General features: G+C 42.0%; 1 protein-coding gene across 2 annotated transcripts in view; it reads right to left on the bottom strand.

Annotated features, from left to right (window-relative positions):
• Positions 1-14,727, bottom strand: part of CA8 (carbonic anhydrase 8) — an 88,267-nt gene extending 73,540 nt beyond the window's left edge. For both annotated transcript variants that reach the window (XM_055318141.1, XM_055318140.1), the window contains exons 1-3: positions 14,521-14,727; positions 13,428-13,619; positions 3,251-3,375 (exon numbers count right to left, since the gene is read on the bottom strand). In XM_055318141.1, the coding sequence (XP_055174116.1) occupies positions 3,251-3,375; positions 13,428-13,619; positions 14,521-14,623 (420 nt within the window). In that variant the 5' untranslated portion in view covers positions 14,624-14,727. The remainder of the gene's footprint in view (positions 1-3,250; positions 3,376-13,427; positions 13,620-14,520) is intronic.
• Between the last annotated feature and the right edge of the window lie 707 nt (positions 14,728-15,434).

Here is a 15,434-nt window from a genome sequence, read left to right as displayed (position 1 = left end):
TGAACCATCTCCTCCCTAAAACCCAGCCCAGGGGCACCCAAGTGGCTCTGTCAGTTAAGTGTCTGCTTTTGGCTCAGGCCTTGACCTCAGGATCCTGCAATCAACCCCCATGTGGGAATTCCTGCTCAGCCAAGAGTCTGCTTCTCCTGTCTCTTCTCCTCCCCACCACTCATGCTCTCCCTCTAGCCCTCTCTCTCAAATTAATAAATAAAAGCTCTAAAATAAAGTAAAATAAAACCCAGTTCAGTATTCACAGCATCCATTAAAACAAAACAAAATAAACAGAAAACACGGGCCTATAGATCTCTCCCTGTACTTCTGCAAAGCCCCACATTTATGCACTCAGTACGGCACTAAACAAACCTGGGATGATGATACAAGCATTTTCTCTAGGACTGAATCAGGGATGATCTGGGATAACGAAGACCACAAATATTATTCATCACTTATTTTGGAAAAATTACAGCCAGTAATTCCATTATCCTAAATATAAATATTTCTGCAGAAACAAAGCCTATCAGAATGTAATCTTCACTCAAAACAAACCATTACCTGTGTTTAATGGACCAGAGCAGTCAAAACGCCACCAAATAACAGGACCAGCCTGAGCATGTGGTCTGGAAACTCTATTCAACCACAGAGCAAAGAGCACACACCACTGACTCACGTAATCTAATTAAGCTTTCCCAAGGCTGTAAATTCTGTGTGTTGCAAGCAAAGCCACTAAATTCTCATCCGGAAGTTGTTGCCTACCAGATTGCTCCCATCTCTCCGTAAATTTTTTTATATTATAGTAGGTCTTTGAAGACCGGTTTAGAGGAGATGATGAAAGAGTCTTTCAAATCCAAAGCAGCCCTGCCCACCCAGTGTCCTCCTCCCCCCACCCTGCCCTCCACTACCCTGCAAGTTGAACAGTTTGGGACTGTTTTGTGTCCTCTCTCCTTTCTGACACATCCTGGTGTGCACTTTTCCTTCTCGTGTTGGTGGGGATGGCACAGTCGCCAGAGGTGACACAGAGATGGCATAGAGCTGTTTTAAGTCAGTGCAAGTGAGACGATGCCTATAGGCACTGAGAAAAAACGCCCCCAGGGTGGTAACATGTGAAGGCCCAACCTTCCCCGACAAGACCTCAATCCCAATCACAAGGCCACAATCACATACTCGGGTGCTCCTCAACTTAATGCACTGTTTCCCCTCCTTCGCCCTCCTATAAAAAACATTTAATATTTCACTTTTAAGACTCTAGTCTTGAGGCAGCCTGAGTGGCTCAGTCAGTTAAGCATCTACTTTCAGCTCAGGTCATGATCTCATGGTCCTGGGCTCCCTGCTCAGCAGGGAGTCTGCTTCTCTCTCTCTCCCTCTGCCCTGGCCCCCCATTTGTGTTTGCACGTACTCTCTCTCAAATAAATAAACAGAATCTTTTTTTTTTTTTATGATAGTCACACACAGAGAGAGAGAGGGGCAGAGACACAGGCAGAGGGAGAAGCAGGCCCCATGCACCGGGAGCCCGATGTGGGATTCAATCCCAGGTCTCCAGGATCGCGCCCTGGGCCAAAGGCAGGCGCTAAACCACTGCGCCACCCAGGGATCCCAATAAACAGAATCTTAAAAACAAAGACAAAAACAGACTCGAATCTTTTTAATAAAAGGGATATCCTGAGATTTCAAAGGGACTTTCTTAAAGTGTAATTAAAGTAACATAGAGAAATACTTCCTCTATCTTCGTTCTGTGAAGTATATGTATCACTCCTGTGAATTACACAGTGATTTCCAGTTACTGAAATGGAACTGGGCATGGTACCCATTGAGCCATGCTCAATCCCACGCTTCATTAAGGATATGGGTACTTGGGAACTGGGAAGGAAGACAGGCACTCCAGCATCCCCCCAAAATACACTGTCAAGTGTCACCAAAGTGCTGTTTCCTGGAGAGAACTGCAGGTCCTTACAGAAAGAAGTATCAACATAGCCTGGGCCAACAGCAACATTGTCTGAAGTTCACCAACATGGATAGTCTCTGAGGTACCCAGCTATGGACTAAATAATGGGTGTAAAGAGAAGAACTGGAGGGAGACTCATCTTAAGGAGCTGTTTTAGTCAACGTCAACCGCTATAATAAACTACCACAGATGGAGTGGCTTATACAGACATATTTCTCACAGTTCTGGAGGTTGGGCGACCCAAGATCTAATGCTGGCACAACTGATGTCTGGTGAGGACCCACTTCCTGGATGGTAGGGAGTCACCTTCTTGGTGAGTCCTCACATGCAACGAGCAGGGAGGAACAAGCTCTATCTGGACTCTTATAAGGGCACTAATTCCATTCACAAGGATTCCACCCCTGTGACCTCATCTAACCCTAATTACATCCCAAAGGCCTCACCCTCTTAATACCATCATATTCAACATATGCATGGAGAGAGGGGTACTAACACTCTGGTCCATAACAGGAACCCAGAGGATCAGTGAGAAAGATACGGGGAACACTAAAAGTTATAATCCATGAGTGCCAAGGCAACAATCTGTCAAGTAGACTGGGCAAAAAGAAGAGAGAGAAATTAATTCTGCTTAGGGAAAGGACTCAGGAAAAGTCCCACAGAAGAAATGATACTTCAGGTAGGTATTGAAGAAAGAAAAGGAATTGACTAAGAAGGTAAGCAAGCAGTGAATTCTTAGACAAAAGAATGACTCTCTTAAAATTTCTTTTTCTTTCTCTCAAAATCAATCTCTCTCTCTCTCTCTCCTCCTCTCTCCCTCTCTTTCTCTCTCTCTCTCTCCTCCTCTCTCCCTCTCTCCCTCTCCCTCTTCCTGTCCCTCTCCCTCTAATTGCCTGGGGTGATTCAAACCAACTTACCAATTTTAATCAGAGCTAAACTAGACTTTTCACTAATGTTGACATTTGTCTAAAAGTTACTGGTTTGCAGTTTATCATCTATTCACAAAATCTACAAAAATGACCTACTGAATTTGCAAAGGCAAATTTTTAGAACAGTAACAATACTAAAATGAAACTTAATAGTGTAGATTACCTTTATGACCAATCACCCTTGTGCAATCTCCAAACTCAACAAAGTCAATGGGAAGTGTCATTTGCTGCCCAAGCATACATTTCCTTAAGCATTTGTTATTTTAATATAAACTGGTAAAATTTAAATGCTGTGCTTCTACTTCTAAACTAAACCGTTCTCAGTAGATTGCTGAATAGTGTACATGAACAATAAGATTTTCACAAGATGATTTTTTATTCTTACCTCCATGGGAAAAGCTTTGAAATTAACTGTGTGCTCAGAACCACGCTGGTTTTCTCTCCCCCAATGAAATCTAACTTCATACAGTTCAAATTCATGCCCTTGAGGCAATGGACCTCCTGATAGAACTGAAAAAAGAAAGTAAGTTCTGTTTAATTAAGAGAAAACATATTCAGCAGTACAGCATTCTCAACACGGAGGACATTTTCAGCCAGAAAGATCTCATGAGCTCTACAGATTACATTTATGTGCCAAAATAAGAAACATATTCTAACTGTGGGATGCGTTTACACTGTCATATTGATACAGTAGAAGTTTAAAAGCTCTGAAATACTTGCTAATATTGCATACCATCAACCTCCTGTGTGTTACAGGTAAAGGAGTGGTCAGAAAACACACAGCACTTAATTCTCCCTGAGGCTTACACTTAGCACTGCTCAGGAGACAAGAACAGGGTCTGTGCCTCAGACTGACTGGTAATTTGCTATCGACCTATCATCGACCTATCAATAAATTAAATTTTGTCTATAGATTATCCCCCATGTGTACCATACTCAGTTTAGAGAATAAGTGTAAGCTAACAAAGTCACCCATGACAAGAATGCTTACACCAATATGATTTTTAGACAAAGAAATCACACTTAAAAAGCGATTTCCCACTTAGTACCCCAGAAATGCAAATGGAATAAAATTACAGTAAAATATTAACAATACTTAAAATGTTAACCTTTGGGGGAAAAAATGTTAACATTTTGTCCGACAGGGCCCTGTCTCTATTTCTTAATTCCGGATATGACCCAGAACTTTGTCCCAAACAAGAATAACTCTAAAGGATGATGAAAAATACATTTGTGTAAGAACCTGTCTTGAAGCAATAAAACACTTTCCTAAGTTAAACACTTGCCGATGTCAAGGAGAAAAACCTCCTTTATGACGGATGATCCACTTTGACACAAATAAACGTTGTTTGTGTTCTTCCTACAAAAACTTCATTCCAAATGGCACCAGCTAAGAATTGTAAGTTCTTTTTAGCCAAGGAGCTGACAAAATTTATCCCCTCCCCCAAGAAGCAGTCTCTGAAAGAGATTAGCATTCACACTTGGGCCACCAGTGTGGAGGAGGCAGTGGTACCCCAAGCCGAGCACTACCCAGAGGGACAGTCTGCCTGTCCATCCCTATTCTAAACCTGAGAGGATTGGAAATTGGTGCAGCAATATTTATTTGTTTGCCTGGTTCTTCACCTCATTCCTTGTTGCAAAAAGAATTTAAGGTTTCTTCTGTCAAGTACCTGTCATACAGCCAGAAGACATAAATTAGAAGAGCAGAGGGAAAAGGCAGACAAGAGACAGAAACAGATGGAAAAGTCAAGTCCTTACAAAAAGTACCCTCCAAAAGTTTGGTTTGAAGCTTTCTATCAGCCCAAAGAAGAAAAATAGTACCAGCAGCAAAACACAATTAAAATTTTCCAAGGGTGTAAACCTCACATCTAAGCAGAAAGGTAGTGAGACATGTGACTTTTAGGGTAATACTATCTCACACGATTTTTATGTTTTCTTAATGCTTGGTCTTATTTTAAGTTATACAACAAATCAGAGGGGTCAGGGGCACCTGGGTAGCACAGTCGGTTAAACACCCAACTCTTGGTTTCAGCTCAAGTAGTTGATCTCAGGGTCTTAACTTCGAGCTCTGCATCAGGCTTGGTCTCAGTGCAGAGTCTGCTTGAGATTGTTCCTCTCCCTGCCCCTTCTGCTTGTATGCTCAGTCACTCTCTAATAAATAAATAAATCTTCAAAAAAAATTGGAGGGGTCAGTCAGTCACCATCCCCACAGAAAGGGGAGGAAATGTGGCTGGGATGGGCTTGGATGGACTTCAGGAGCCTGGAACTCCAATCTTCTGACCCACATCTCACACTTAGGACATGGAAATTCAGATCTCCGTATCCGTGAGCAGATAAAAAACAGTGAGTTCTTTAAGCCTGGATTTCTAAATTACAGTCCCTCCTTTGAGTACTACACTTCATCCTATTTCCCAAAACAATAAAGAAAAAATAAATAAATACATGGATCACACAGGTTTACAGATATCCCAAATTGCAGAGCAAAGGCACTGCATCTTCTCCAATAATCATCCATACGTTGAGTAAAATGCTTTTATTTCAACCAACATGCCACAGTTTGTGAATAACCTCAAAAATCACTCCTTTCCCCTGGCTGCCCAATGCTGGTCTTAAGAAAAACCAGGAAGGAAGTCTGGACTGTTCCCACTCCCAAAGGTGGAATGTACCTCACCTCCCAAACCAATAAAAAAAATAAATAAATAAATGGGAAAAAGCTTCTTATACATCCCATGCCACACCCCAGCCTGCATCATCAAAACTCGAAAACACACCCCTCCCCATGGCAGCCAGGCCTGACCTGGGGCTTGGGGGCTGGTTGTCCAACACTCTACTTCCAAAAGAAGTTGGAAACCGTCTTAGAGGAGGCTGAGCTCCACATTACTGAGGAAAGAGAAAGGAGAGCATTGTGAAATGAAGCACATGTTAAATGGGAAAGAGGATTTTAAAAATCTTTGCCCCAAACCTCTTTGTAGGGTGCACACACACACAAGCACACAGTATTTCTGAGCTGTTAGAGAGCTGTCTAGAAATACCTTCCTATAGAGATGGAGGAAAATGACCTTGACAGTGATTTCAGGAAACCAAAATACAACCCCCATTTGACTGATGCCCATTATTTCTTTCCTAGGAATGAAGCCTTTAGTATAGAACTTAAGGACCGAGCTGATATATTAACTGCCCTAGAAACTCACACTGGACCGATCTGTGTGTTGACAGGAAGCAGTGCCAGGCCCATTGGGTTTCCTGTACCCATCCTTTCAACTAATATTTTTATACCAGGTACCGTATTAAATGCGTAAGATACACTGAATTTGATAAAACCAACAAAATTCACTAGCCTTATAGATCTTACATTCTATTAGAGTGAAATGAAAATTTGCACATTTATGAAGATCAAGGTTTTGCTGAGTGGTATTTGGTCACTACCTGGCAGATTTGTCAGCCATGGTGCCATTATGTTTAATAAAATTATAATGAAATAAGATCCTCACGGGTCTTACCCTCTGTCGGGTTGAAAATAAACACAAAGAAGGCAAGCATTTTGCCCAGGCCTGGTCCCCAGGGAGAGGTGACAAAGATGCAGCCAGCAATCAAGGCTCTAGGTACCTTTCCCTTTGCTGCAGATGAACACTCCAAAGTTAAACCACACCGAAATCGCAAGGCTGTACAAAGCCATAAAAAATAACAAAATACTGAATTCAAAATTTTATGAGGTGCCAGCTAAAAGCATTACCTGTTCATCTCCCAAGAATGATTGCATTTATAGACCTAAAATAAATAGCAGCTCTGTTTTACCCTTTTGGCAACATCCTCTTAAAGTATCATTCTCCCTTTTCACAGCTTATTTTTTTTTATAGGGAAACAACTAATACTAAAAGGGGTACAACTTTTCCTACATTTATGAGTATCAAATTTTGCTGAGTGATATTTTGTCACCATGTGCAGGTTTATTAGTTGTGATGTCATTGTGTTCAATAAAATTACAATGAAACTCCCACTGATGACAACGCCATATTTCCTTAGAATAACACACTTGTGAAAAGAATATAAAATACACTGATGCCACTGCCACTGCCACTGCCTGCACTTTCTTTAATGTTCTTTAATAGGCATGGCTATTATGCTTGTGCATATAAAAAGAGCTCCTTTCAAAAGCCTCTGAAAAATCTGAGAACCCCATAAAGATACAAAATACACGCATTTACCTAAATCTAGCTAAGCTTCCACAAGCCTTTGCCGAAAACAAATTTGCCAGGTACTTCAAAGGCTGCTGATCAAGGCTTATTCCCCTCATTTCATTTGAGTCCAACACGCATTTTAAGATAGACTCCATGCCCAGCCCTGTGCTGTCCACCAAGGATTTTTGTAAAAAGAAGGACACAGTCTCAGTGTTGGCAGGGCATTCTCAGTGCTTAAGAAACTTAATACTGTAGTTTAAACAGATTACATTGGGAGCAGTAAGGGAAAGTGCCAAGGAACCAGGAGGGCACCCAGCAAGGGCCATGCCAAAACCAAGGGGGCATTGGAAAGTCAGAGAGGACTTTCCGGGAGGAGATAACTAAGCAGAGCTTGGAAAAGTAAGCTAAGAGAAGTGATTAAGTACAATCATCACAGAAAGAAGGGGCTGAGAAAGGCCTGAGTGTGCTTCAGGAAAATAAAGGTAGGCTTTGAGATGTGAGCACCAAGATAAAGGACTTGTAGGCTATGCCTAAAAGCTGGAGTTTATTACACAGGGAATCACCAATAACTTTTAATCAGACAACTGATATTTTTTGCATTTTAAAATATTACTCCCATATCTTCATGGACGGTGAACCATCAAAGGGCAAGCCTAACTGGTTGGCTCTCATAACCCAGGCATGGATGGTAAGGCCAGGAGACAAGAGTCCTCCAGAGCCATGTCTCCGACATGGAGGGAAACTGTTATTGGTCTGATGTGTCCCCTAAATGATCTAAAGACCCAAACAGGTCATTCTTGATGGATCTAAAGATTTTATAACCTCAGTTTAACTTTTAAGGAATCCAAAATGTATTCATAAAACATTCTAAAAGTAGTATAAATTAGTCCTTCTAAAAAAGCATTTGAGATCTTAAAAGCAGAAATCAATTATTTTACTGTCTTTAGTTTTTAAAATACAGTTTCATTTCATATTGAAGAACAAATATCATCAACTCCTCCCCAAGGGTATGGGGAGGAGGCCAGTTAGCCTGAGCAAAATACACAAAGTGAAGCAGATTAAGGCACTTGTCCAAGGAATGCAAGACCCCCAAAGTTAGCTAATAATAAGGACAATCATAAAGAAATTCAACCCTGATATCTCATATAAATAAGCAATACAGAGCTACTTCCTAAGTGAAAATAATTTTAAGATATTTTTGACATCATCTTAAAATCAGCAAGGCTATTAAGAAGCACTATAAAAGTTGTCACATTTTGGGGAAAAAAAGGTATGATTAATAATAAAAGTAATCTAGCCTAAATTTAATATTGAGAATTATAAAAGACCCAGAAGTAAAATTGTCTAATTAGGGTTTCTATAATAAGTTACAGTGAAGGGCACAAATGACCTACCCTGATTAGCAATTTCTCCCATACTGATGGGTCCGTTAAAAATGGCATTACCCTTAACACACTGATGGTAGTCATATGGAATGACATTCCATTGCAGAAGCTTGGCCAGTCTCACACTTTCTCATGACTTAAGTATCGAAACCACTCAGACTAGAAATCTATAGTTATATCTTTATATTTAAGCTATTCTTTATACCACTGTAATAATGTTTGATTTTTTTTTTTTATGATAGTCACACAGAGAGAGAGAGAGAGAGAGGCAGAGACACAGGCAGAGGGAGAAGCAGGCTCCATGCACCGGGAGCCCGACGTGGGACTCGATTCCGGGTCTCCAGGATCGCACCCTGGGCCAAAGGCAGGCGCCAAACCGCTGTGCCACCCAGGGATCCCAATATGTTTGATTTTTATTTGAACACTTAATGTTGAGATTGCGGTGATACAGCGATTCACATCTTGCAGAGAAATTAAATAATTTGGCAGCCTTCATAACATTTCTCCATACTCAAGGAGACACCAGCACCTGGAATGTGATGCTTGGCTCAACTCCGTGTTAAGAGGCATTCTTCACCTTGAAATATGTTCAGAGCAGAGGGTGAAGCACAGTGACAGGATGGGTCCGGTCACAGGGGCTCCACCCCAGTGCATCCCTCCAATGGTTTCCTCCTCTCCCTTGTTCCACATAACCCATCACTGACGTCCTGTGGATAGCATCTCAGAAATCTCACTGTGTCATCCCGGCCTTTCCACAGCACTGCCAACACAACAGCTCCCACTCTCTCCCAGATCCCACCTTATTCAGTAAGGCCAGGTTAATTTTCCTAAAACAACATATTTTATAGGAGGAAAAAAGAAAGGTCATACCTTTCAGACTTGATTCAAGATCCCTCATGAGTTTGCTCCAACACAACCTCTCCATTTAAACCTTGTGTATCATGAATCAATCTTTTCTTCCAGATATACCTCAGGATTCACTTTTCCTCATCCAATGTTTAGACCTTCCCATATCTGTGTCTTTCTTGCTTATTGCCCTCTCTTCCCATATATTCCAAAATTTCCAATCCAAATACTCTTCGCTCTTCGGTGATCACTGCAAATGCTACTTCCTCTGTCAATCCTCCCCTAATAATGTCACCCAAAAATAATCTCTTCCCGTACACTTATCTTTCATAGTACACCACTGTAACCTTCTTGAGGGCAGGTTGTGGGCCTGATTTCTATTTACCTGATTCCAAAGCCAGTAACACCTTGCAGGAGGTAAAACAAAGATTGCCAACTGAATCTTGCAAGCCAAAGAAAACCAGTAAAAAGAGCCAATGAGCATTTCTAAGTGAAAGAAGTCAATGTATGCTTCCAACTATATGACATTCTGAAAAATATGAAACTATGGTGATAGTAAACAGATCAGTGATTGCCAGGAGATGGAGAGGAAAGAAGAACCGATGAGCACAGAGAATTTTTAAGATGATGAAACTATTCTGTAGGACAGTATAATGGTGAAGACATGTCATTACCCATTTGTTGAAGCCCATAGGATGTACAACACCAAGAGTGAACACTGATGGAAACTGTAAGTTTTAGGTGACAATGATGAGTCAACACAGGTTCATCAGCTGTAACAAATGTACCACTCTGATTAGACTCCTTTGCCTGTGGCTCAACAATCAGAATGCTGAGAGCCAGGTGTGAGGCACCATATCCCTTTCTCCAGAAAAATGGATAAACCTACAAAAGCTCCTTCTACAACATGGCCAGATTACATAATCACGTTACTGTGACATCCACCAGACCTCAATCCCTGCCCAGGTGCACAGGGCCTCTAATCCAATTTTTAGATCCATTCCTAAATATGAACAAAGAGCCAAAGATAAGTAGACATTTGAAAAGAATAGAAGAAAAAAACCCAGAATAAACAGAGACATAAAGAGAAAAGAAAAAAAGCAATACAGAAAAGAATGGAGAAAGAGTCTGCATCTATGAAATAAATACCAGAAGCTGTACTTGAAAAACTAAAAAAAGAAAAAAAAAAGAAAAACCATAGAATAAGCACAACTTTTTTAGAAGTTAAAAATGTAAAAGCAGAAAATAAAAGTTTAATAGAAAGAAGCTAAGGAAATCTACCAGGAAATAGAACAAAAAGACAAAAATAGGAGCTATAAAAGAAGAAAAAAAAAGGAAAAACAGAAAACTATCAATTAAATAATGCTAGAAAATTTCTAAGAAATGGAAGACACAATTTTCCTGAGGAAAAGGCCCACTAATCACCCAGCACAGAGCCATATTAGGTATCCAAACATTAGCCCTCACATGCCTTTCTTCTCAGTGAACTACTTCAAGATGGATTTTAGGAGGGAATAAACCAAGAAATTCCCTGAAATGAGGGATTAACCTCAATAGTGGCTGCACAGCATCCAGGAAACATGTGATTGAACTCGAGACAAGCAAAGGGACTTCCCAGGCATAAGGTCCAGGGAGCTGCAGGTGATAGGGCTATAGGGCAGGCCTAGAGATCAAAGGGAGAGGCCTCCAGAGGGAGGTGGGAAGGACCAAGTGAAGTAAGGGAAGGGCTTCTCCACATAGCTCTGCCATCTGTCAGAGTCTGGAAATAAAATCATGATAGATAAATACGAAATTAAATAAAAATGCATTCACTCTGGAGAAGAAAAACTCCATGTCATTTAACAAAGGCAGTAGAATATAGTCCCAGCTGGGAACAACAGCTATGTCATCATAATGATAAAAGTACTATAATTTAAATAAAAATTGTCATTTAAGTATACAGGGACAAGAGAGGCAAAACCACAATGGGGGAAGGTAATAAGAGAACCAGCCTAATTTTCCATAGCAAGGAGTTATGACATTTAGATACCCTATATGTCAGACATGACAGTATGAACATATCCATAAGGGATGGAGACAAGAGAAACAGCTCAGAGTTGAAAGTGGTTGTCACCAGTGCAAAAAGTTTTTTTTTTGGGGGGGGAGTAGGAGATGGGGGGTGGGGCCTAACCAGTAGAGAGAGAAACATATAGTACTTACCAGTCAACTATTTAAATTGTGTTTATATTCTATTTTGATAAAATTAACACTTGAATTAAATAAATGAAGGGCAGGATGTTCAGGGCTTGCAGACTACTCCTTTGAGAAGCTTAAATATCCTAGGAAAATAAATGGTCCAGACACGGTATTTTTTGTTACTCATTTTTTTAAGTTTGAGAAATACTGAAAAGGCGGAAACGACAAAGAAGAAATTATTCCAGCAGCATGAGGGAGACAGGACATCTAAAGGGGCAAGCTGTCTAAGGAGGCAGGAGTAAGGTGTCTGGAACATGTGTATCCAAGTTAGGCTGAGACAGACAAGAGACCTCTTCCCTACTGGTCAGGGGTGGAGGATAGAGGAGACTGCAAGGGAAAACCATATGATCAGAGAGTCGAGGCACTGCTAGATAGTCTGTTTTGGGGATGAGAGACGGGGCAGAGGAAAATCATGAATGTTTGAGAAGGTACCAGAAGGAAATGTTAAATTCAAGTTGGTCGAGTTAATTGGATCCTAGTGCGGAGGGTATTCGTACTCAGTCATTCCTCCATGCTTCCATATTTCATAACATATTTACACTAGTATTTTAAAGGATTGCATTTTCACTAAACTATGACTCCTCAAGAATAGTCTTATGCATTTGTATGCAACCAATACCCACTCACCATGGTGCCTGATGTGAAATGCATTTTTGTTTTATAGATACATAAATATTTATTTCCAGAAATACAAAGGCATGTCAATACAACAGTACACATATATTACATTAATATGCTTTTTATAAGCCAAGACAGCCAATATTTAATAATTTAACTATATAGTTTAAAAATAAAAATAAAGCATAATGTCCCTGACTGATAGCTCCCCCACAAAAAAAAAAAAAATCTTATTTGAGTTCAAATTTACAACTGAACGGGTCTCTCTTTGACTCCATAAAGTAACACCTAGAATCTGTTTTGGATGATGCTCATACTTTGACTAAACTCAGAACATCAGGGAAGACTACATGATTCTATGACTAGCTCGTGGATTCTAAATTAAAGTTCAGGAACATTCACAATGAATTTTAAAAGAAAAATTCCATAGTTGGAAATCAATGACTACTCTGTTTCAAATAATAAACCTAAAGATTTTATGGTTTGAAATATCAAGTCATTGATTCAGAACTAGTTTACGCATAGGTGATCTCTGTTCAATTAGTACTTTCTAGTATTTCAACATACTCTAATTTTATATTCTGTCCAAGAGAGAAATCCAACAATTCACTAAGTGTAACGTTAATTCTAATTTTTAAAAAATTCTTCTTTCTTCTCCTCTACATTTATGCCAATTTCCAACACCTTTTCCACAATACATTTCAAATCCATCTCAAACAGGCTCAAAGGAGAGGAGAGCTAAAAATAAATAAATACTAATCTGAGTTCTGTTGGCCATTTCAATCTTTAACCAAGTTTAGAGGAGATTTTTGATTGCTATTAGTTAAAATTCTTCTTGCCACGTTAATATAGTAGAGAAAATTAATTTGAGAAGTCTATCTGGAATGCCAGATTATGTCCGTGAATCCTGATTTTTAGTTTTACAAAGTAGTGAAACAGAACATTATCATTTTCTGAATGAATTAAACTAATAAACAGTTTAGGACAAAATACAGACTAGTACACTTGCATATACTTTTCCTCAAATCCCACAAAGTTTAAGTTGATCAACTAAGGTTGTTCCAGCAACATCATATAACACAGAACCACCAAACTACCACCGTCATAATTTCATCCTTTTATCCTTTCAAAAATGTTTTAGAAATTAATTTCAAAAAAAATGCATCTTATAGCACATTAAGCTATCCTGATAATGGTACCATGTTTATTCTACCTTTAAAGTCATACAAGCCAAATCAATTCAACAGCTCCAGGAGGACTTCTAATTTACAAAGGCATGCAAAAGCATCTTCTAATATACCTGATTTTGACTTCAGGATAACCTGAATGGTATGTCCATCGTTGGTGACTTCGCAGTCTCGGCAGACCACATAATTTGGGGAAAGGCGGACATCCAGCAGTGAGGGGTCATATCTAGCTTCTCTTGAGTTTAAGTTGATGGGAGACTGGTACTCCCCATTAGCATCAGGAAACACCAAGCCCCACTCAACACCTAAGCACAAAATGAAGCAAATTTAGAACAGGTTTTAGAAAGTCGCAGTAAAATCTAACATGTAAAAGCTAGTTTAGACACTATGATCCTTGACACTCTTAAAGTCGTGACTACTGTCTGTCTGTAGATGAGATGTGGCAAATGGGTAGGAATTTCTGCATTCACATTCTCAACGATCTAATGCCACATACAAAATCGTGTACTAACAAAATATTCCATTTGTATTTGTCCACGTGGACGCAATAATTCATGACCCTGGGAAATTTAGGTCATCTTTAAGGGATCAAAAAAGAATTAATCGTTCCACAACAATTTCCTCTGCCCGTTCGTTCAACTACTGGGAAACAGCTGAAACTCCGAATTTGCTTGATAAGAGCCAAAACCCGTAAATCTGTGGCTAGTGAATGAACACCTCTTATCAGAAATGCACATTTCGAGGCGGGCATACGCGCACACACGCACACCGGTACGTTCTCAAAGCACGGACGTATATCCTCTTGCCATATTTCACGACTAAAGTCATCAGTCCCACATCTGGTGGGCAGCAGCACCAGGGGCCAAACCTCTCGAGTCCTACGTCGCCCGCGGGGAACGCAGCCGGCAAAACTTTTTAAAAAGTCAACCCCCTTGGGGCCGCACCCACTGATTCGGCTTGCGGCTTGGGACTGCTCTAGAAGTGGGGCGTCGCTAGCATCCTCCGCCCGGGGCCGCGGCAAGAACCCTGCCCGGCCGGCCCGGAGCTCGCGCTCGCGCCAAGGCGGCTCTCGCTCCCCAACGGGCCGGGCCGGGCCGGGCGGGGCGGGGCGGGCCGGGGGGCGCACGCGGGGAGCAGGGGCGCGGCGGCGCACGGAGCGGGGGAGCCGCGGGGACCCCGGGCACCCCGCCCGCCGCGGCCGGTTACCTTCCTCGTAGCCCCACTCCACCCCCTCCTCCTCCTCCTCCTCTTCATCCTCCTCCTTCTCCGGGAAGGCGACGGAATCCTCGATGAAGCTCAGGTCAGCCATGGGCAGGCCGGGGGTCCCCGGGGCGCCCCCGCGGGGAAGCGTGCAGGGGTGGGAGTGCGCGGGGGCGGGGGCGGGGGCGGGCGGGGGCGCGTCCCGACACCCGGGGAGCGCGAGCGGAGCCTCGGCGCGGGCAGCGGCTGCCGGCGGCTTATAAACCCGGCCGGGGCGTGTCTGGCGCGGGAGGACCCGCCCCTGCGCTCGGCGGCCCCCGCGCGGGGCTGCACCGGGGGGAGCGGCACCGGGGGGAGCGGCCCCGGGCTACCGGGTACCCCGGTCCGGGAGCCGCGCGAGCCCGCCCGCCCCGCCGCCCGCTCCCGGCTCACCTGCCCCGGGTCGCCCGCCGCCCGCCCCCAGGACCCCTGTGCGCGGGCCCTCGACCCGGGGCTTGCCACCTTATCTGCTGTCGGTTTTACTGCAGGAAATACAAATAATAATAATAATAATAATAATAATAATAATAATAATAATAAAATAAAATAATAAAATAAAATAAGCCGACGGGCGGGTCCGGGAGGACAGAGATTCATTGCCACGGGTAAGAGAAAAGAGAGGGCTGCACCGACCCCGTAAGTTTTCCACTCTGGATTTTTATCACTGGCTATTTACTTTATGATTCGTCCTTAGAGGACAGTGGAAAGGAGCATGGAAGAATTTCCGAGAAACTTGCCCTTCCTAAAACATGTAAGACAAAATTGTTTTAGAGAAGTAGATACTATTTGGCTTTTTGCCTTTTTTTTTTCCCCATTAATTTGTTTTGTTTTGTTTTGTTTTGTTTTACCTGAAAAGCAAGGGGAGTGGAAAGCAAAACAGA

This window comes from Nyctereutes procyonoides, unplaced genomic scaffold (assembly GCF_905146905.1).
Source record: "Nyctereutes procyonoides isolate TBG_1078 unplaced genomic scaffold, NYPRO_anot_genome, whole genome shotgun sequence".
In the NCBI taxonomy this organism is placed as follows: Eukaryota; Metazoa; Chordata; class Mammalia; order Carnivora; family Canidae; genus Nyctereutes; species Nyctereutes procyonoides.
This window is presented reverse-complemented; position numbering and strand designations above follow the sequence as displayed.